This window comes from Pan paniscus, chromosome 15 (assembly GCF_029289425.2).
Source record: "Pan paniscus chromosome 15, NHGRI_mPanPan1-v2.0_pri, whole genome shotgun sequence".
Lineage (NCBI taxonomy): Eukaryota > Metazoa > Chordata > Mammalia > Primates > Hominidae > Pan > Pan paniscus.
The window spans coordinates 38,789,418-38,810,560 of record NC_073264.2 but is presented as its reverse complement, the minus strand read 5'-3'; the positions used below and the strand labels follow the sequence as shown (position 1 = coordinate 38,810,560).

The 21,143-nt window shown below is 37.4% G+C and overlaps 1 protein-coding gene across 50 annotated transcripts in view; it reads right to left on the bottom strand.

The window, feature by feature from the left end:
* Positions 1 to 21,143, bottom strand: part of MIPOL1 (mirror-image polydactyly 1) — a 387,061-nt gene that overhangs the window by 91,105 nt on the left and 274,813 nt on the right. For 7 of the 50 annotated variants that reach the window (XM_063596040.1, XM_063596039.1, XM_055097492.1 and 4 more), the window contains one exon: positions 11,280 to 11,420. The exons of 39 other annotated variants lie outside the window; for them this stretch is intronic. In XM_063596040.1, the coding sequence (XP_063452110.1) occupies positions 11,280 to 11,420 (141 nt within the window). Of the gene's footprint in view, positions 1 to 11,279; positions 12,880 to 17,705; positions 17,818 to 21,143 lie in introns of those variants that run through there. 4 more of the 50 variants (XM_063596055.1, XM_063596054.1, XM_063596053.1 and 1 more) reach the window with 2 other exon arrangements.

The window sequence follows — 21,143 nt, the reverse complement described above, 5'->3', positions numbered from 1 at the left end:
AATTCAATTCAGCTCTGCACCAAGCGGACCTAATAGACATCTACAGAACTCTCCACCCTAAATTGAGAGAATATACATTCTTCTCAGCACCTATTGCACTTATTCTAAATCTGATCACATAATTGCAAGTGAAACACTGCTCAGGAAATGCAAAAGAATGGAAATCATAGCAAACAGTCTCTCCAACCACACTGCAATCAAATTAGAACTCAGGATTAAGAAAACTGCACAACTACATGGAATCTGAACAACCTGCTCCTGAATGACTACTGAGTAAATAATGAAATGAAGGCAGAAATAAAGATGTTCTTTGAAACCAATGAGAACAAGGATACAATGTACCAGAAACTCTGGGACACATTTAAAGCAGTGTCTAGGGGGAAATTTATAGCACTGAATGCCCACAAGAGAAAGCAGGAAAGATCTAAAATTCACACCCTAACAACACAATTGAAAGAACTAGAGAAGCCAGAGCAAACAAATTCAAAAGACAGCACAAGGCAAGAAATAACTAAGATCAGAGCAGACTGAAGGAGATAGAGACACAGAAAGCCCTTCAAAAAATCAATGAATCCAGGAGCTGGTTTTTTGAAAAGATGAACAAAATAGACCGCTAGCCAGACTAATAAAGAAGAAAAAAGAGAAGAAACAAATAGATGCAATAAAAAGTGATAAAGGGGATATCACCACTGATCCCACAGAAACACAAACTACCATCAGAGAATACTATAAACACCTCTACACAAATAAACTAGAAAATCTAGAAGAATTGGATAAATTTCTGCACACATACACCTTTCCAAGTCTAAATCAGGAAGAAGTCAAATCCCTGAATAGACCAATAACAAGTTCTGAAATTGAGTCAGTAATTAATAGCCTACCAACCAAAAAAAGTCCAGGACCAGATGGATTCACAGCCAAATTCTCCCAGAGGTACAAAGAAGAGCTGGTACCATTCCTTCTGAAACTATTGCAAAGAACAGAAAAAGAGGGAATCTTCCCTAACTCATTTTATGAGGCCAGCATTATCCTGATACCAAAACGTGGCAGAGACAAAACAAGAAGAAAATTTCAGGCAAATATCCTTGATAAACATTGATGCAAAAATCTTCAATAAAATACTTGCAAACTGAATCCAGCAGCATATCAAAAAACTTATCCACCACGATCAAGTCGGCTTCATCCCTGGGATGCAAGGATGGTTCAACATATGCAAATCAATAAATGTAATCCATCATATAAACAGAACCAATGACAAAAAACACATGATTATCTCATTAGATGCAGAAAAGGCCTTCAACAAAATTCAACACCCCTTAATGCTAAAAACTCTCAATAAACTAGGTATTGATGGAACATATCTCAAAATAGTAAAAGCTATTCATGACAAACCCACAGTCAATATCATACTGAATGGGCAAAAACTGGAAGAATTCCCTTTGAAAACTGGCACAAGACAAGGATGCCCTCTCATACCCACTCCCATTCAACATATTATTGGTGTTATTGGAAGTTCTAGCCAGGACAATCAGGCAAGAGAAAGCAATAAAGAGTATTCAATAAGAAGAGAGGAAGTCAAATTGTCTGTTTGCAGATGACATGATTGTATATTTAGAAAACCCCATCGTCTCAGCCCAAAACCTCCTTAAGCTGATAAGCAACTTCAGCAAAGTCTCAGGATACAAAATCAATGAGCAAAAATCACAAGCACTCCTATACACCAATAACAGACAAACAGACAGACAAATCATGAGTGAACTCCCATTCACAAATGCTACAAAGAGAATAAAATATCTAGGAATACGATTCACAAGGGATGTGAAGGATCTCTTCAAGAAGAACTACAAACCATTGCTCAAGGTAATAAGAGAGGACACAAATAAATGGAAAAACATTCCATGCTCATGGATAGGAAGAATCTATATCTTGAAAATGGCCATACTGCCCAAAGTAATTCACAGATTCAATGCCCCTATCAAGCTACCATTGACTTTCTTAAAAAATTGAAAAAACCTACTTTAAATTTCATTTGGAACCAAAAAAGATCTGCATTGCCAAGACAATCCTAAGCAAAAAGAACAAAGCTGGAGACATCACACTACCTGACTTCAAATTGTACTACAAGGCTATAGTAACCAAAACAGCATGGTACTGGTAACAAAACAGATATATAGATGAATGAAACAGAACAAACAGAGGCCTCAGAAATAACACCACACATCTACAACCATCTGATCTTTGACAAACTTGACAAAAACAAGCAATGGGGAAAGAATTCCCTATTTAATAAATGGTTTTAAGAAAACTGGCTAGCCATATGAAGAAAACTAAAACTGGATCCCTTCCTTACACCTTATACAAAAATTAACTTAAGATGAATTAAAGACTTAAACATAAGACCTAAAACCATAAAAACCCTAGAAGAAAACTTGGGCAATATCATTCAGGACACAGGCATGGGCAAAGACTTCATGACTAAAACAACTAAAGCAATGGCAACAAAAGCCAAAATTGACAAATGGGATCTAATTGAACTAAAGAGCTTCTGTACAGCAAAAGAAACTATCATCAGAATAAACAGGCAATCTACAGAATGGGAGAAAATTTTTGCAATCTATCCATCTGACAAAGGGCTAATATCCAGAACCTACAAAGAACTTAGACAAATTTACAAGAAAAAAACAAACAACCCCATCAAAAAGTGGGCAAAGGATATGAACAGAAACTTCTCAAAAGAAGACATTAATGCAGCCAACAAACGTGAAAAAAATCTCATCATCACTGGTCATTAGATAAATGCAAATGAAAACCACAATGAGATACCATCTCACGCCAGTTAGAATGGTGATCATTAAAAAATCAGGAAACAACAGATGCTGGAGAGGATGTGGAGAAATAGGAATGCTTTTACACTGTTGGTGGGAGTGTAAATTAGTTCAGCCATTGTGGAAGACAGTGTGGCGATTCCTCAAGGATCTAGAACCAGAAATACCATTTGACCCAGCAATCCCATTACTGGGTATATACCCAAAGGATTATAAATCATTCCAGTATAAAGACACATGCACACGTATGTTTACTGCGGCACTGTTCACAATAGCAAAGACTTGGAATCAACCCAAATGCCCATCAGTGATAGACTGGATAAAGAAAATGTGGCACATATACACCATGGAATATAAAAAACGATGAGTTCATGTCCTTTGCAGGGATGTGGATGAAGCTGGAAACCATCATTCTCAGCAAACTAACACAAGAACAGAAAACCAAACACCGCATGTTCTCACCCATAAAAGAGAATTGAACAATGAGAACACATGGACACAGGGAAGGCAGCATCACACTCTGGGGCTTGTCAGGGGGTGGAGGGGAAGGGGAAGATAGCATTAGGAGAAATACCTAATGTAGGTAACGGGTTGATGGGTGCAGCAAACCACCATGGCATGTATATACCTATGTAACAAAACTGCACGTTCTGCACATGTACCCCAGAACTTAAAGTACAATAATAGTAAAAAAGAAACAAATGGAAATTTTAGAAGTGAAAATACAATAACTGAAATGAAAAGCCCAGAGGATAGGCTAAATAGCAGAATTGAAGGGACAGAGAAAGAATAAGAGAACTGGAAGAGAGAAAAATAAAAATGATTCAATATGAATAACTGAGACATAGACTGAAAAAAACTATCACAACTTCAGGGACCTGTGGACTATAATAAAAGATCTAATGGCTGGGTGTGGTGGCCCACGACTGTAATCCCAGCACTTTGGGAGGCTGAGGGGGGCGGATCACGAGGTCAAGAGATTGAGACCATCCTGGACAACATGGTGAAACCACATCTCTACTAAAAATACAAAAATGTGCTGGGCGCGGTGGGACACTCCTGTAGTCCCAGCTACTCAGGAGACTGAGTCAGGAGAATTGCTTGAATCTGGGAGGCGGAGGTTGCAGTAAGCCAAGATTACACCACTGCACTCCAGCCTGGTGACAGAGCGAGACTCCATCTCAAAAACAAACAAACAAAAAAAAGATCTAACATTTGGGTCATCAAAGTCATGGAAGGAGAAATGGAAGAGGATAGAGCTAAAAAAACAAGTACTTTAAGAAACAATGGCTGAAAACTTTGAAATGTGGCAAGACACGGAAACCTAGAAGAAGTTGAGAAAACTCCAAATGGGGAAAACCCACATAAATGAATTCAAAGACACATCACAATTAAACTTCAAAAAACTAACGCCAAAGATAAATGACAGAACTCACAGCTTCTTTTCCAAGGTTGACTAGTATTGCATTGGATATATATACTACATTTTCTTTATCTGTTCATCTGTTGATGGTACTGATACTTAGGTTGATTCCATAACTTGGCTATTGTGAACAGTGTTGCAATGAACATGGAAATGCAGACATTTCTTTGAAAAAATAATTTCAGGACAGTTGTGGTGGCTCACACCTGTGAAGTCAGCACTTTGGAAAACTGAGGTGGGAGGACTGCTTGAGGCCAGGAGATCAAGGCCAGCTTGCGCAACATAGTGAAACCCTGCCTCTACAAAATTTTTAAAAAATCAGTCAGGTATGGAGGCATACACTCGTAGTCCAGGTACTCGGGAGGCTGAGGCAGGAGGATTGCTTGAGCCCCTGAGTTTGAGGCTGCAGTGAGCTACAATCATGCCACTGCACTCCAGCTTGGGCCACAGAGCAAGACTCTGCCCTTAAAAAAAAAGATTTCAAATCTTTTGGGTAAATATCCAGAAGTGAGATTGCTGGATCATATAATTCTATTTTTAGTTTTTGGAGGAACCTGCTTTCAGTCATCCATAATGGCTATACAGTTGGCCCTCTGAATATATGGACATACAGTTGGCCCTAGAATACATGGATTCTGCAATTGTGGATTCAACCAACCATGGATGAAAAATATTTTTTTCTTTAAGGAAAGAAGGATTGTTGTTGGCTGTGCATGGTGGCTCACACTTATAATTCCAGCACTTTGGGAGGCCAGGGCAGTTCGATCGCTTGCGCCCAGGAGTTTGAGACCAGTCTGGTCAACGTGGCAAGACCTCATCTCTACTAAAAAATACAAAAAATTAGCCAGGCGTGGTGGCATAAGCCCATAATCCCAGCTACTCGGGAGGCTGAGACAGGAGAATCGCTTGAACCCAGGAGGCGGAGGTTGGAGTGAGTCAGGATCATGCCACTGCACTGAAGCCTGGGCAACAGAACGAGACTTGGTCTTAAAAAAAAAAAAAGGTTGTGTCTATACTGAACATGTGCAGATTTTTTTTGTAGTGATTATTCCCTAAACATATAGTATAACAACTATTTGCATAGCATTTACATTGTGTTAGGTATAAGCTAGAGATGATTTAAGGTATATAGGAGGATGTGCATAGGTTATGTGCAAACACTACAACATTTTACACAAGGGATTTGACTATCCATGGGTTTTGCTATCCACATGGGGTGCTGATACCAATCCCCTAACAGATACTGAGGGACAGCTGAATTAATTTATGTTCCCACTGAGAGTATACAAGGGTTCCCTTTTCTCCATATCCTCACTGACACTTGTTAACTTTTGTCTTTTTGAAAACAGCTGATATGGTTAGGCTTTGTGTCCCCACCCAAATCTCATCTTGAATTGCAATTCAGGTGTCGAGGGAGGAACCTGGTGAGAGGTGACTAGTTCATGGGGGTGGTTTCCCCAGTGCTGTTCTCATGATAGTGAGTGAGTTCTCAGGAGATCTCATGGTTTTATAAGTGTCCAGAATTTCCCCTGCTTGCACTTCTCTCTCCTGCCACCATGTGAAGAAGGTCCTTGCTTCCCCTTTACCTTTTGCCATGATTGCAAATTTCCTGAGGCCCCCCTCAGCCATGTGGAACTGTGAGTCAATTAAACCTCTTTTCTTTATAAAATACCCAGTCTTGGGCAGTTCTTGACAGCAGTGTGAAAATGGACTAATACAACAGCCATTCTGACTGGTGTAAGATATCTTATTGTGGTTTTAATTTGCATTTCCCTATAATTAGCAATTAAACATTTTTTCATATATCTACTGGCTATCTGTATGCCTTCTTTTGAGAAGTGTCTATTCAAATTCCTTGCCCATTTTTAAACTGGGTGTTTTGTTTTCTTGCTATTGAGTTGAGTGCCTTACATATTTTGGATATTAACCCTTTATCAGATGTATGGTTTCCAAGTATTTTCTCCCAATCCATAGGCTGTCTCATCATACTGTTAATTGTTTTCTTTGATGTACAGAAGCTTTTTAGTTTCATGTAATCTCATCTGTCTATTTTTTTCTTTTGTTGCCTATGCTTTTTGGGGTCAGATCCAATAAACCAACATAATATAGTTTCCCCTCCTATGTTTTCTTCTAGTAGTTTTATAGTTTCTGGCCTTTCATTTAAGTCCTTAACCATTTTGAGTTGACTTTTGTGTGTGGTGAGAGGTAAGGGTCCAACTGCAATTTTCTGCATGTAAATATCAAGTTTTCTAAGCACTATTTATTGAAAAGACTATCCTTTTCCCATTGTGTATTCTTGGCACATTTGTCAAAAATCAATTGATGATATATATGAGCATTCATTTCTGGGCTCTCTATTCTGTTCCATTGGTCAATAGGTATATTTTTTGGCAGTATCATGCTGTTTTAATTGCTACAGCTCTGTTGTATTATTTGAAATCAGCTATTATGATTCCTCTAGCTTTGTTCTTTTTGCTCATGATTCCCTTGGCTATGTGGTTTCGTTGTGTGTGTGTGTGTGTGTGTGTGTGTGTGTGTGTTGGGGGGGGGTCCATATGAGTTCCATGATAGTTTTTTCTATTTATTTTAACAATGACATTAGAATTCTGATAATTATTGCACTGAATCTGCATTTTGGGTAGATCATTTGGTGTGACATTTTAACAGTATTAACTCTTCTAATTCATGAACATGAGATATCCTTCCACTTATTTGTGTCCTCTTCAATCTCTTTCATTGACATTTTAGAGTTTTCATTGTGCAGGTCTTACATCTCCTTTTGGTAAATTTATTCCTAAGGTTTAATTTTTTTAGGGGGTAGCTATTGCAAATGGGATTGTTCTCTTGATTTCTGGTTCAGATAGTTTGTTGTTAGTGCATAGAAGTGCTATGGATTTCGGGGTGTTGATTTTGTATCCTACAACTTTACTGTATTTGTTTTTTGTGTTTTTGTTCTTTTAGAGGATCTTTGTCTGCCACCCAGGCTGGAGTCCAGTGGTGCAATCATAGTTCACTGTAACCTTGTACTCCTGGGCTCAAGCAATCCTCCTGTGTCAGCCTTCCAAATAGCTAGGACTACAGGCATGTGCCAACATGCCTGGCTATTTTTTTAAATTTTTAAATAGAGACGAAGTCTCACTAATTTGCCCAGGCTGGTCTTGAACTCCTAGCTTCATGTGATCCTCCTGCTTTGGCCTCCCAAAGTGCTGGTATTACAGACATGAACCACTGCACCCAGCCTGTTTTATTAGTTCTAAGAGTTTTTTTTGTTTGTTTGTTTTTTGTGGAGTCTTCAGGGTTTATGATCCTGTTCTCAGCAAACAATGACAATTTCACTTCTTTCTTTCCTATTTGAATGACTTTTATTTCTTTCTCTTGCCTAATTGCTCTGGCAAGAATTTCCAGTACTATGTGGAAAAGAAATGGTGAGAGCTAGCATCCTTGTCTGATCCCAGATCTTAGAGGAGAGGCTTTTAATTGTTTACAGCTGAGTGTAATGTTAGCTGTGGGCTTCTCATATGGCCTTTATTTTATTGACGTACATTCTTTCTATACCGAGTTTGGTGAGAGTTTTTTTTTTTTAATCATGAAAGGATGTTGAATTTTGTCAAATGTTTTTTTCTGCATCTAATGAGATAATCACATGGCTTTTGTTTTTCATTCTGTTAATGTGATGTATCAAATGTATTGATTTGCATACGTTTCACCATCCTTGCATCCCAAGAATAAATCCCACTTGATAATGGTGGATTTATAATGTGTTGTTGAATTTGGTTTGATAGCATTTTGGTGAGAATTTTTACATCTATGTTATCAAGAATAGTGGCCTGTAATTTTCTTTTCTTGTGATGTCCTGGTCTGACTCTGGGATCAGGGTAATGGTGGCCTTGCAAAAAGAGTTTGGAAGTATTCTCTCCTCTTTAATTTTTGGGAAGAGTTAGAGAAGGATTAGTAGAAGGATTAGAGAAGGATTAGTTCTTCATTAAATGTTTGGTTGAATTCAGCAGTGAAGTTGTCAGGTCCTGGGCAACTTTTTATGAAATTTTTTTAATTACTGATTTAACCTCTTTATAGTCATTACTGGTCTGTTTAGATTTTCTACTTTTTCATGATTCAGTGTTGGTAGGTTCTGTTATCTAAGAATTCATCCATTTCTTCCAGGTTATTCAATTTATTGGCATATATTTATTCATAATAGTCTCTTATGTTACTTTGTATTTCTGTGTTAGCAGTTGTACGGTCTCCTCTTTCATTTCTGATTTTTATTTATTTGAGTTTTCCCTCTCTTTTTCTTAGTCTAGATAAGGGTTTGTAGATTTTGTTTATCTTTTTAAAAAACCAATTCTTAGTTTCACTGATCTTTTGTACTGTTTTTCTAGTCTGTACTTAATTTTTCTTCTGCTCTGAGCTTTATTATTTCCTTTCTTCTGCTAATTTTGGGCTTAGTTTGTTATTCTTTTCCTAGTTCCTTGAGGAGAAATCTTGTTACTTATTTGAAATATGTCTTCTTTTTTGATATGGGCATTTATTGCTGTAAAATTTCCTTAGAAGTGCCTTTCCTCTATACCATAAGCTTTGGTATGTTGTGCTTCAATTTTCATTTGTCTCAAGATATTTTTAAATATTTCTTTTAATTTCTTCAATATGCATTGGTTGTTCAGGAGCATGTTAATTGCCATGTAGTTGTGAATTTCCTAAAATTCCTCTTGTTCTTGATTTCTAGGGTTCATACTAACGTGGTCAAAAAAATACTTGATATGATTTCAATATTCTTAAATTTGCTAAGGCTTGTTTTGTGCTCCAACAGGTGATCTATCCTGGAGAATGTTCCATGTGTGCTTGAGAAGAATGTGTATTGTGTTCCTGTTGGACTGAATGTTCTGTGTATTTCTCTTAGCTCCATTTGGGCTAAAGTGTTGTTCATGTCCAATATTTTATTAATTTTCTGTCTGTATAATCTGTCCATTGTTTAAAGTGGGGGTATTCTCCAACCCCACTGGAAACAAAAAAAAAAGTGGTATATTGACGTCCCCTGCTATTATTATGTTGCAATTTATCTCTCCACTGATCCTTTAATATCTGTTTTATATATTTAGGTATTCTGATGTTGCATGCATATATATTTGTAATTGTTATAACCTCTTGATAAATGGATCTCTTTACCATTATATAATGTCCTCTTTGTCTCTTTTTTTTTACAGTTTTTGACTTAAAGTCTATATTGTCTAAAACAATATTTACAACTGTTACATTCTCTTGATAAACCCTCTCTTCTATCATTATTATAATTTCCTATTTTTTACAGCTTTTGAATTAAATTGTCTAAGAATAGCTACCCCCGCTATCTTTTGGTATCCATTTACGTGGAATATCTTTTTCTATCCTTTCACTTTCAGTCTATGTGTCCTTAAAAGTAAAGTTAGTCTCTTGTAGATAGCATATAGTTGGGTCTTGGTTTTTTTTTCATTCAGCCACTCTATGTCCTTTTTAAAGATTATTTAATCCATTTAAATTCATGGTAATTATTGATAGTAAAGACTACTGCCATTTTGCTAATTGTTTTCTGGTGGTTTTGTTGATACTTTGTGGTATCTCTTGCTATCTTCCTTTTTAGTTTGGTGGCATCAGATTTTCATCAGTAATGTCCTTGGCAAATTTGTCAATGAATTTCTCTGCTGCTTTGTGATCAGACGTTTTATCACCACAAATCTTTAAAAATTTAATACCATTCTTTTTCTGTTTCTGCAACCAGCCTGTTGAATATTTGCAGTTTTTCAATTTTCAGTTCATTGTGCTAGATCTTTGCTTGTTTCATGACGAGTACACTATTACATGTCATATATTCACTTCAACACTGATGGATCTACTCTTTCAATACATGATTGAGGTCTTCATTTTTAGCTTTATGTAGTAATCTATTTTTCATCACTTTAAGCACAGAATTTCAATGGCTTATCCTTCTGTGACACAGGTCATATATGGTAGTCATTCTAGCACCATACTCTTTTGTAAGACATTTCACACTTACACTGCTGTCCAGTTTCTCCAATAGCATGACTTTCTGAGCTATGGATAAACATAAATGCTTCTTCTTTTTCTTATCATTGTTCCCAATGGGGCATCTGCAGACCATTTAGACATTTTCAACAATATCTTTATACCACAGAGCAGAGAATAAGCAAAGCAATAGAAAATAAAAACACGCAGTGATCAATGTATGTAAATCCTGGCCCCATGTGGGGCATTACAGTGACCTGCTGTTCATGCATCCAGCCTGCACACATGCCACTTTATTACACTTTGTAGGTGTGCTTGTGTAGGGGAATCTGGGTACGCACAGAAAAGATTTACTGCAGCTGAATGGGCTGGGAGGGTCTTTTTCTCTTGAGGATGCTGAATAAACTGTGTGTTGTGTCCCTGCATTTTGAATGTGACTTGTCACATGAGGTCAGGTGTGTTATTTTATACTTGTGATGTCATGTCAGCACTCAAAAAGTTTTACACTTTGAATTTTCAGATTAGGGATGCGCAATCTGTACTGATCTCAGGGACATTAAAAGCGTAATAGAAAAATGTTATGAACAACTCCATGCCTGTAAATTTAATAACTTACATGAAAGAGATCAATTCTGTGAAAGACACAAACTAACAAAACTCATACAAGGAGAAATAAATAATTCGAATAAACATTTATATATTAAACAAATTCAATAAAATAATCAATAACATTCCAAAAATGAAAGCACCAGGCCCACTGGTGAATTCTACTCAATATTTAAGAAAGAAATGATGTCAATTCTCTACGATCTCATCCAAAAAAATACAAGCAGAGGAAACGCCATCTAATTCAATTAATGAGGCTAGTATTACCCTAATACCAAAACCAAGTTAAGAGGCCGGGTGCAGTGGCTCACGCCTGTAATCCTAGCACTTTGGGAGGCCAAGGTGGGTGGATAACCTGAGATCAAAAGTTCAAGACCAGCCTGGCCAACATGGTGAAACCCTGTCTCTGTCAAAAATACAAAAATTACCTGGACGTGTGGTACACGCCTGTAATCTCGGCTACCCAGGAGGCTGAGGCAGGAGAATTGCTGGAACCTGGGAGGAGGAGGCTGCAGTGAGCTGAGATCGCGCCACTGCACTTCAGCCTGGGTGACAGAGAAAGTCTCCGTCTCAAAAAAAAAAAAAAAAAAAGACATTACAAGAAAGTAAAACTTACAAACCAGTAAACATAGATACAAAAACCCTAAACAAAATATTAGCAAATTAAATCCAACAAAATATATAAGGAATTACACACTGAGACCAAGTGAGACTTATTCCAGGTATGCAAACCTGGTTTAACATTCAAAAATCAATTAATGCACTCCATCACAAAATAGTCTAAAGACTAAAAATCATTAATCATATAAAAAAGAATTAGAAGCATCTGACAAAATCCAATACTCATTCATGATAAAAACCTCTCAGCAACCTAGAAATAGGGAGGAGCTATCTCAATTTTATATAGAACATCTATAAAAACCATATGGTTATCATACTTAATGGTAGGATATTAGATGCTTTACCCCTACGATCAAGAGAAAGGTAAGAAGTGCCCTCTCACTACTTCTATTCAACATCGCACTAGAAGTCCTAGCTAATGCAGTAAGACAAGAAAAGAAAGTGAAAGGTATAAAGATTGGGAAGGAAGAATTAAAACTGTCTTTTTCTGCAGATGACATGATTGGCTATGTAGAAAATCCCATGAAATTGAAAAAAAACATTCCAGACCATCCAATCAACCAACCAACCAACCAAACAAATAAAACAACTCCTGGAACTAGTAATAATTAGTGATTATAGTAAGATTGCAGGACATAAGATTATTTTAAGGTCAATTGCTTTCCTATATAGCAACAATGAACAATTTTAATTTGAGATTACATTAATGCCGAAAAGAGAAATACTTAGGTATACATCCAATAAAATATTTACAAGATCTATATGAGGAAACCTATACAACTCTGATGAAAGAAATCAAAGGTGTAAATAAACTGAGTCTTGGATAAGATAACTCAGTATTGTTAAGATGCCAGTTCTTACCAATTGATCTGTGCATGCAACACAATCCCAATAAAAATTCCAGCAAATTATTTTGTATTGACAAACTGATTTTTAAAGCTTATGTGGGGAGGCAAAAGACCCCAAATAGTCAACTCAGTATATAAGGAGAACAATATTGGAGGACTGACACCACCTAACTTCAAGACTTACTATACCGCTATGGTAATCAAGACAGCATTGTGTTGCAAAAGAATAGAAAAATCAATCAATGGAAGAGAAGAGAGCCCAGAAACAGATCCACACAAATACTGTCAACTGCTCTTTGACAAAGTAGCATAAGCAACCAAATGGACAAAGAATAGTTTCTTTTTTTTTCAACAAATAGTGCTGGAACAATTGGATATCCACATGAAAAAATTAATCTAGACAAAGACCTTGCACTTTTCACAAAACGTAACTCAAGATGGACCACAGGACTATAACAGCAAAACACAAAATCATACAACTTCTTAAAGAAAACAAGAGAAAATCTAGGTGACCTTGGGCTTGATGATCAGTTGTTAGATGTATCACCAAAAACATGATCTATGAAAGAAAAAAACAGGTAAGTTGGACATCATTAAAAGTAAAAATTTCTGTGCTACAAAAGGCACTGTTAAGAGAATGAAAAGACAATTCACAAAATAGGAGAACATCCTTGCAAAACACATACTAATAAAGGACTGGTATTCAAAATACACAAAGAACTCTTTAAAATCAACAATAAGAAAATAAATAACTTAATTTAAAAAATGACTAAGCCTGTGATCCCAGCACTTTGGGAGGCAGAAGCGGGTGGACCACTTGAGGTCAGGAGTTCAAGACTAGCCTGGCCCACATGGTGAAACCCTGTCTCTACTAAAAATGCAAAAATTAGCCAGGCCTGATGGTGCATGCCTGTAGTCCCAGCTACTCAGGAGGCTGAGGCAGGCGTATCGCTTGAACCCGGGAGGTGGAGATTGCAGTGAGCCGAGATCACGCCACTGCATTCCAGCCTGGGTGACACAGTGACTCTGTCTCAAAAAAATAAAAATAAAAATAAAAATAAAAATAAATGAGTAAAGGATCTCAACAGACACTTGAGCAAAGAAAATATATAGATGGTTAAGTAAGCATATAAGAGGCTCAACATGTCATCAGAGAATTGTAAATTGAAACAGCAATGATATACTACCACACTAATTATTAGAATGGCAAAAATCCAAAAACCTAAAAATACCAATTGTTGTACAACATCCTCATCCATCTCATTCATTGCTGGTGGGGATGCAAAATAGTATAACCACTTTGAAAGATAGTTTGACAGATTCTTTCAAAGCTAAATATAGCCTTACCATATGTATTAGTCTGTTCTTGCACTGCTAATAAAGATATACCTGAGACTGGGTAATTTATAAAGAACAAGAGGTTTAATAGACTCACAGTTACACATGGCTAGGGAGACCTCATAATCATGGCTGAAGGTGAATGAGGAGCAAAGGCATGTCTTACATGGTGGCAGACAAGAGACTATGTAGGGGAACTGCCCTTTATAAAACCATTAGATCTCATGAGACTTATTCACTATCATGAGAACACCATGGTAAAAATCCGCTCCCATGATTCAATTACCTCCCACCGGGTCCCTCCCCTCCCACGACACATGGGGATTACGGGAGCTACAATTCTGGATGAGATTTGGGTGGGGACACAGCCAAAGAATGTCACCATATGATCTAGCAATCATGCTCCAAGGTTTTTACCCAATAAAAACCTACGTCCATACAAAAACCTGCACAAGTATGTTTATACTAGTTTTATTCATAATTTCCCTAGAGTGGAAACAACCAAGATGTCTTTCAATAGGTGAATATATAAACAAACTATAATGTGTCTATACAATGGAATATTTTTTAATGATAAAAAAGAACTATCAAGCCATGAACATACATGGAGGAATTTAAAATGCATATTGCTTAGTGAAAGAAGACAGTCTCAAAAGGCTACATACTGTGTGATTCCAACAATATGACATTATGAAATAAACTAAACTATAGAGACATTAAAAAGATCAGTAGTTGCTAGGGATTCAGAGGAAGGGAGACAAATAAAAAGTATGGGCATGCATAAAAAGCACATTATAGTATGTGCTTTAGTATTTTAGTATTTTAGTATGGTGAAACTCTCTATGATACTGTAATAATGAATATGTGACATTATGCATTTTTCAAAGCCATAGAACTGTACAATATAATAAGTGAACTTTAATGTAAACTATGGACTTTAGCTAATGATAATACATCAGTATGTTTTCAGTAGTTTTAACAAATGTGCCACATCAATACAAGACATTAATAAAAGGGGAAACTGTGTGCTGGGGAGGTTATGTGGGAACTCTGTGCTACTTCCTTAATTGTGCCGTGAGTCTAAACTGTTCTAATAAAGAAAGTCTATTAATTGAATTCCCTGCTCCACCCCTACTCCCATTCACACACACAGAGTAGGAGTGAAAACTGAATTTGGCTAACCAAATTCAGTAGGAGTGAAACTAGACAAGATACAAAGGAACAGTCAAACATGGCCAGCAATAGTATAGTGTCTGTGTTCATTTGCTTTGTGTTGCTATAAAATAATACCTGAGGCGGGGTCGTTTTAAAGAAAAAAAAAGGTTTATTTGGTTCACAGTTCTTATGTCTGGACAAGTTCAAAATTGGGCATCTGGTGAGGGCCTCAGGCTGCCTCTGCCCATGGTGGAGCTGGCTTGTATAAAGATCACATGGTGAGAAAGGAAGCAGGAGAAAGAGGCGGGAGGTGTGGGATGCTTTTAACAACTATCTTTAATCGAGAAAGAACAAATAGAGTGGTAACTAATAGAGTGAGAACTCACTCATTACCATGAGAAAGGCACCAAGTCGATCACGCAGGATCTGCTCCCATAACCCCAACACCTCCCACTAGGCTCCACCTCCCAGCACCACCACACTGGGGATTAAATTTCAACATGAGGCTTGTAGGGGCCAAACAGCCAAGCTACAGCAGTGTCTAAATTGGACCTAATCAGACCTGAATTCAGTTATGCCTGTTAAAATTTATAATAGGGATACATTGAAGCACCTCCATAGGCGGGCTTACCAGGTAGTGAGTGGTCTGTAAAACATATTGGGTTTTATGGAAAACTGCTGAGAAAACATACTGGGCAGGAAGTGAGAAGAAATTAAAGGTCTATGATAAATCTCTTCAAGTATTTGAAGAGGCAGTTTACAGAATTCTGTGTTGCTTCAGAGGGTAACATAATCCAGCTCAGAATAGGACTTATTAGAATTGTACAATAGGATGTTGATGCCTTACAAAAAAAAATAAGATGTTCTCACTATGTTGATGTATTCCTGCCTAGTATTGAAGGCTAGATAAAATTATCTTTACATGATTTTTCAGTGAAGACACTTAGTTAAAAATAAGCTATCATATCATTTTTCATCCTAATTCTACTTAGATGGGGGTACTCAGTCAGAAAAGAATAGTGCCATCTGCATAAGGGTCAGTTCTAGCCAAAAGAATTTTTGAGGTGCTCTGCACACTCTAACTAGTTAGTTTCTCCATAATTGGAAATTATGCCCTATAACATCAACATGAATATACTTTTATACTAAAAATGTATAGGCTGGTACAAAAGTAATTTTACTTTTGCAAAAATTACTTTTGCACCAGCCTAATAATAGCAAATAATCAACTGTTCTTACATAGGGCCAATATTTTTCAATTTTATTAATGATCCCAACTCCCTTAGGAAAAGTAAATCAAGTCTTGTTAAATACATAGTTTTATTTTACATTATATACAGCTTAGGGACAAGGACTGATGCTGATTTCAGATATGAGGTCTAAATAAACTCATTTTATGAGACTACTACAAATGCACAGTGCTTGTACACAGCTGTTTCTAAATAGCTACTTGATTAATTGAATTGCTGAATATAGGGTTCAGCTGGTACATGCCTACTGTAAGCATATGCTTTGTTTTACTTGGAATTGGGTCACCGCATTGAGATACCTCAGGCCCTGCTTCCCTTCCTCCTATAAATGAGTGACTACTATGTGCTGGTCGCTTTGCTAGGGCTAGAGATGAGTACTGACTAAACACATGTTTCAAATTATTATAAATGCTACAAAGCAAAGGAGGTGACATTTGAGTTGAGATTTAAAGATAAAAGTAGGTATTAATTTGAAGGAGGGTGGATGAAAATTTTTCAGGTACAGGGAGGAACACGTACAAAGGCCTATGGTAAGAGAAAGGATGGCTGAAGAGCTAAATGAATCCCAGTTAGGCAGTGTTCAGAGAGCATTAAAAAAAAGTGGTTGGGATCAGATCACATAGAATCTTCCTGAAATATAGAATATTTTGGTCTTTATCATAGGGCAAATGAGAAACTACTAAAGGATTTTAAAGAAAGCATAAGAATATTTGCCTTTCAAAAAAATTGCTCTGGCTAGGGAGCAGTTTGTATAGCTACAAGTGTTCCCATTCTCTAATAAGACACCAGATCTCTAACTGTTAAGCCTCACCTCACCCTTCTCTGAGTAGGATAGCTTTGGAATTCTAAGAGAACACGGAGATATACTGAGGCTCAAATCCGGGAAATATAACAAAGTCCAGGAACTTACTTTTTTAGTTAATTGGACCAGACATACTACTTAGAAGATTTTGTTGTCGTTTTCTGTCAACGATTTTGACTCACTAAATTATGAAAATATTCCTGTTTATTCTAAAAGATGGGATTTCTCTTGGACCTGGTCTGGGATCATCTCATTTAGAATCAAATTGTCTATGTTTGCTGTCTTTATCTTCTCAACTTCAATTCAAGGGTCTATAATCTTCTCTGTCCCCAAGTGTTCCAATGATGTTACTAAATACAAAAGACACTTAAAAATTTATTTGTATAGATTCAGTGAGTACATGTGCAGTTTTGCTACATGGATACATTGTGTAGTGGTGAAGTCTGGGCTTTTAGTATACCCATTACCGAAACAGTGAACACTATAACCAATAGGTAAATTTTCAACCCTCACCCACCTCCCAACATCCCTCATTTTGGAGTTGCCAGTGTCTATTACTCTCTTTTGCATTAAAAGACACTTTTCAAGTATCTTATTTGACCTGAGACCAATTCTTTCTAGAAATGCCTTTTTTCCCTGATTTCCATGACAATACACTTCTGGTTTCTGCTTACTTTCCTTGATGCTCTTCAGTCTTCTTTGGGGGCTTCTCGTCCTCTACTCAACCTTTAACTTGTGTCTTCTCATTCTACCTACTCTCTCCTGATTGCAACCCACGCTGACGGTGTATTAGTCTGTTATCACGTTACTATAAAGAACTACCTGAGACTGGGTAATTTGTAAGAAAAGGGTTTAATTGGCTCACAGTTCTGCAGGCTGTGCAGGAAGCATGGCTGGGGAGGCCTCAGAAAACTTACAAGCATGACGAAAGGTGAAGGGAAAGCAGGCACATCTTCACATGGCAGAGCAGGAGAGAGAGAAGAAGAGGAGGTGATACATACTTTAAAACAAACAGGTGTCATGAGAACTCACTATTACGAGAACAGCAAGGGGGAAATCCGTCCCCATGATCCAATCACCTCCCGCCAGGCCCCTCCCGTAACACTGGGGATCACGATTCAACATGAGATTTGGGCGGGGACACAAATCCAAGCCATATCAGGTGGCTTCACTTGATCATCTATATAACTAATGACCTTTTACTCTGAAGTATTTCTCTCCAGCTCAGATTTCTATCCTAAGCAACAGATCCTCATAACCACCTCATAAACATCTCCATGTGACCGTTCTTCAAATATCTTAATTCAATGTCTAAAATTGAACTCATGATCTCATTTCATACCCCTCTGTAAATTGGCTCTTTCTCTTCTTCCTCCTTTCCTTAGGCATCACCATCTACTCAGTTGTTCATGCACGAAACCTATACATCATCCTTAATATTTATCTCTCACCTCACAATCTAATTATGACGTTTTACACATAAATCTCCTTTGCATCTTTCAATTTCTTTCCATCCCCATCTTAGTCCATTTTCTGTGGCTATAACAGAAAACTACAGACTGGGTAGTTTACAAATAATAGAAGTTCATTTAGCTCTGGAAGCTGGAAAGTCCAAGAGCATGGCACTGGCATCTGGTGAGGGTCATCCCATGGTGGAAGGTGGACACACAAGAGAGAGAAAATGGGGGCTGACCTTATCCTTTTTTTTAGGAGTGCACTCCTAAGATAATTAACCTTCTTCTATGATAATGGCATTAAGCAATTCATGAGGGCAGAGCCCTCATGGCTGGATCACCTATTAAAGGCCCACCTCTTAATATTGTTATAGGGGCAATAATTTCCAATCCATAAACTTCTAGGGGACACATTCAAACCATAGCAAGCCCCACTATCACCATCTTAATTTAGAGTGACCGCCATTATTCTTTCAAGTGAATTACCACATGATATGGTTTGCATCTGTGTCCCTGCCCAAATCTCATGTCAAATTGTAATCCCAGTGTTGCAAGTGGGGTCTGGTGGGAGGTGATTAGATAATGGGGGTGGTTTCTCATGAATGGTTTAGTACCACTCCTTGGTGCTGTTCTTGTGATAGTGAGTGAGTTCTCACCAGATCTGGTTGTTTAAAAGTATGTAGCACCTCCCTGCTCTCTCTCTCTCTTCCTCCTGCTCTGGCCATGTGACATATCTGCTCCCCCTTTGCCTTTGCCATGATTGGAAACTTCCTGTTGCCTCTCCAGAAGCAGATGCCACTATGCTTCCTACACAGCCTGCAGAACTGTGAGTCAATTAAACCTCCTTTTTTTATAAATTACCCAGTCTCAGGTATCTCTTTATAGCAATGCAAGAATGGACTAATAAACCACAATAGTCTTTTCAGTTGTTCTTTGCCTTGAGTGAGTTTTCTAAAGCACAAATATGAATATATCACTCCCTGGATTAAAACACTTTGATGGCTCCTCACTGTTCCTAGGATAAAGTCCAAATTTCTTAAACCTCATTTACAAAGCTTTTCTTGCCTCTCTTTATAGCTCATTTCTCATCATTCACCTATTTACCTCTATACTCCAGTCAGGATGAATAACCTTCAAGTCCCCTAGAACACTGACACTATCTCCCTTTACTTAACTAGCTCCTACATATCCTTTGGATCTCAGCTTGGATAGGAGAGTCTCCAAGAAATCTGACCTAGTGTCCAGCTTAGGTCACCCCCTCATGTTCTCCCATAGTACTCAGACCTTTCAACTGGATAAAGAGTAAACCCCATGAGAAACTGTCTTTTCACCATTTAATTTCTGTCTACTACCTAGAAAAGGGTTTAATATTTGTGAAATAGATAAATTAATAACTTGTTGCTTAAACCTGTTTCATGTTGTTCTTAATTTTTTATGTTTTAGTGGATGACAAGAATCTGTAATTTGCATATGCCCTGCAGAAGATAAGGTATGGATATTTAGGACTAGTCTATAGTTAACCAATGTGGATTACAGACTAATTACTTTCTGGACACTAAGAATAATTTAAAAATACCCCAAGATTTCAAAAGGAAATGAAAGAAAGAAAAGTAAGCAAAACTAACTTCATGAATTAATGTATCCTGGAAGGGGATGTTACATTGACTCTCATTACTATAATATCATTGTGGATTTCAGTGGTTTTCCTGGAATGCTGAAAAGAAGTGCTACTGGAAGCCCCCTGGCAGTTAAGTAAACATTTACTTGTGGTGAAATAATTCCTGAAAGGGGCATTTATTCAATAAACATTTATTGAGCAACTACACACACACAATTGCACACACACACACACACACGTATATGTAAACATATGTTTATATACTATATTGTCACATAGAAAATGCTTGGGGATACAACAGTAAACAAAGCAGATCAAAATCTCTAATCTTTTTTTTTTTTTTTTGAGATGGAGTCTCACTCTGTCACCCAGGCTGGAGTGCAGTGGCATGATCTCGGCTCACTACAACCTCCGCCTGCTGGGTTGAAGCGATTCTCCTGCCTCAGCCTCCTGAGTAGCTGGGATTACAGGCGCCCACCACCACACCTGGCTAATTTTTGTATTTTTAGTAGAGACGGCTTTTCACCATGTTGGCCAGGCTGGTCTTGAACTCCTGACCTCAGGTGATCCGCCACCTCAGCCTCCCAAAGTGCTGGGATTATAGGCATGAGCCACCACACCCGGCCAAAAATCTCTAACCTTATAGAGGTTTTACTCACCATTTTATCTTTAGCACCTCAAAGACTGCTTAATATTTGTGAATTAGTTAATTAATGTTTCTTAAGACCTGCTCACAATCTGTATTTCCTTAAGTCTTGATGGCCTTCCATTCTAGATGTGCTATTGCATAGCAGATCCCATAGATAAGGAAGAAAGGCTGTGATTCTCCCGAAGGTAACTTCTACTTCCATTTACATTTCCTATTTTAAAATCACTTCACCATAACTTATTATAATTGCCACAATGTTAGCCTGTGAAATTTGAAGGTTTCTTTATAGAGAATAGACAGGGAGTTATAAAAAATGATATTTATCATAATTTTGTTGATGATTTTTCCTACAGTAATTATAGAGAAGTGTTAATCATTTACACCAAGATGATCCCTAATTTAAGCAAATTATGCAAGTGCTGTATGCACCTTATTTAAAAGAAAACCAATTTGTTATTTATTTCATTATATTTTTCAGCAGTTTTTCTGTACAATATGTGAAAATTGAACAGTTGAACAAAGTCAACTCAAGGTACTATCAGATTGCTTTATCTACA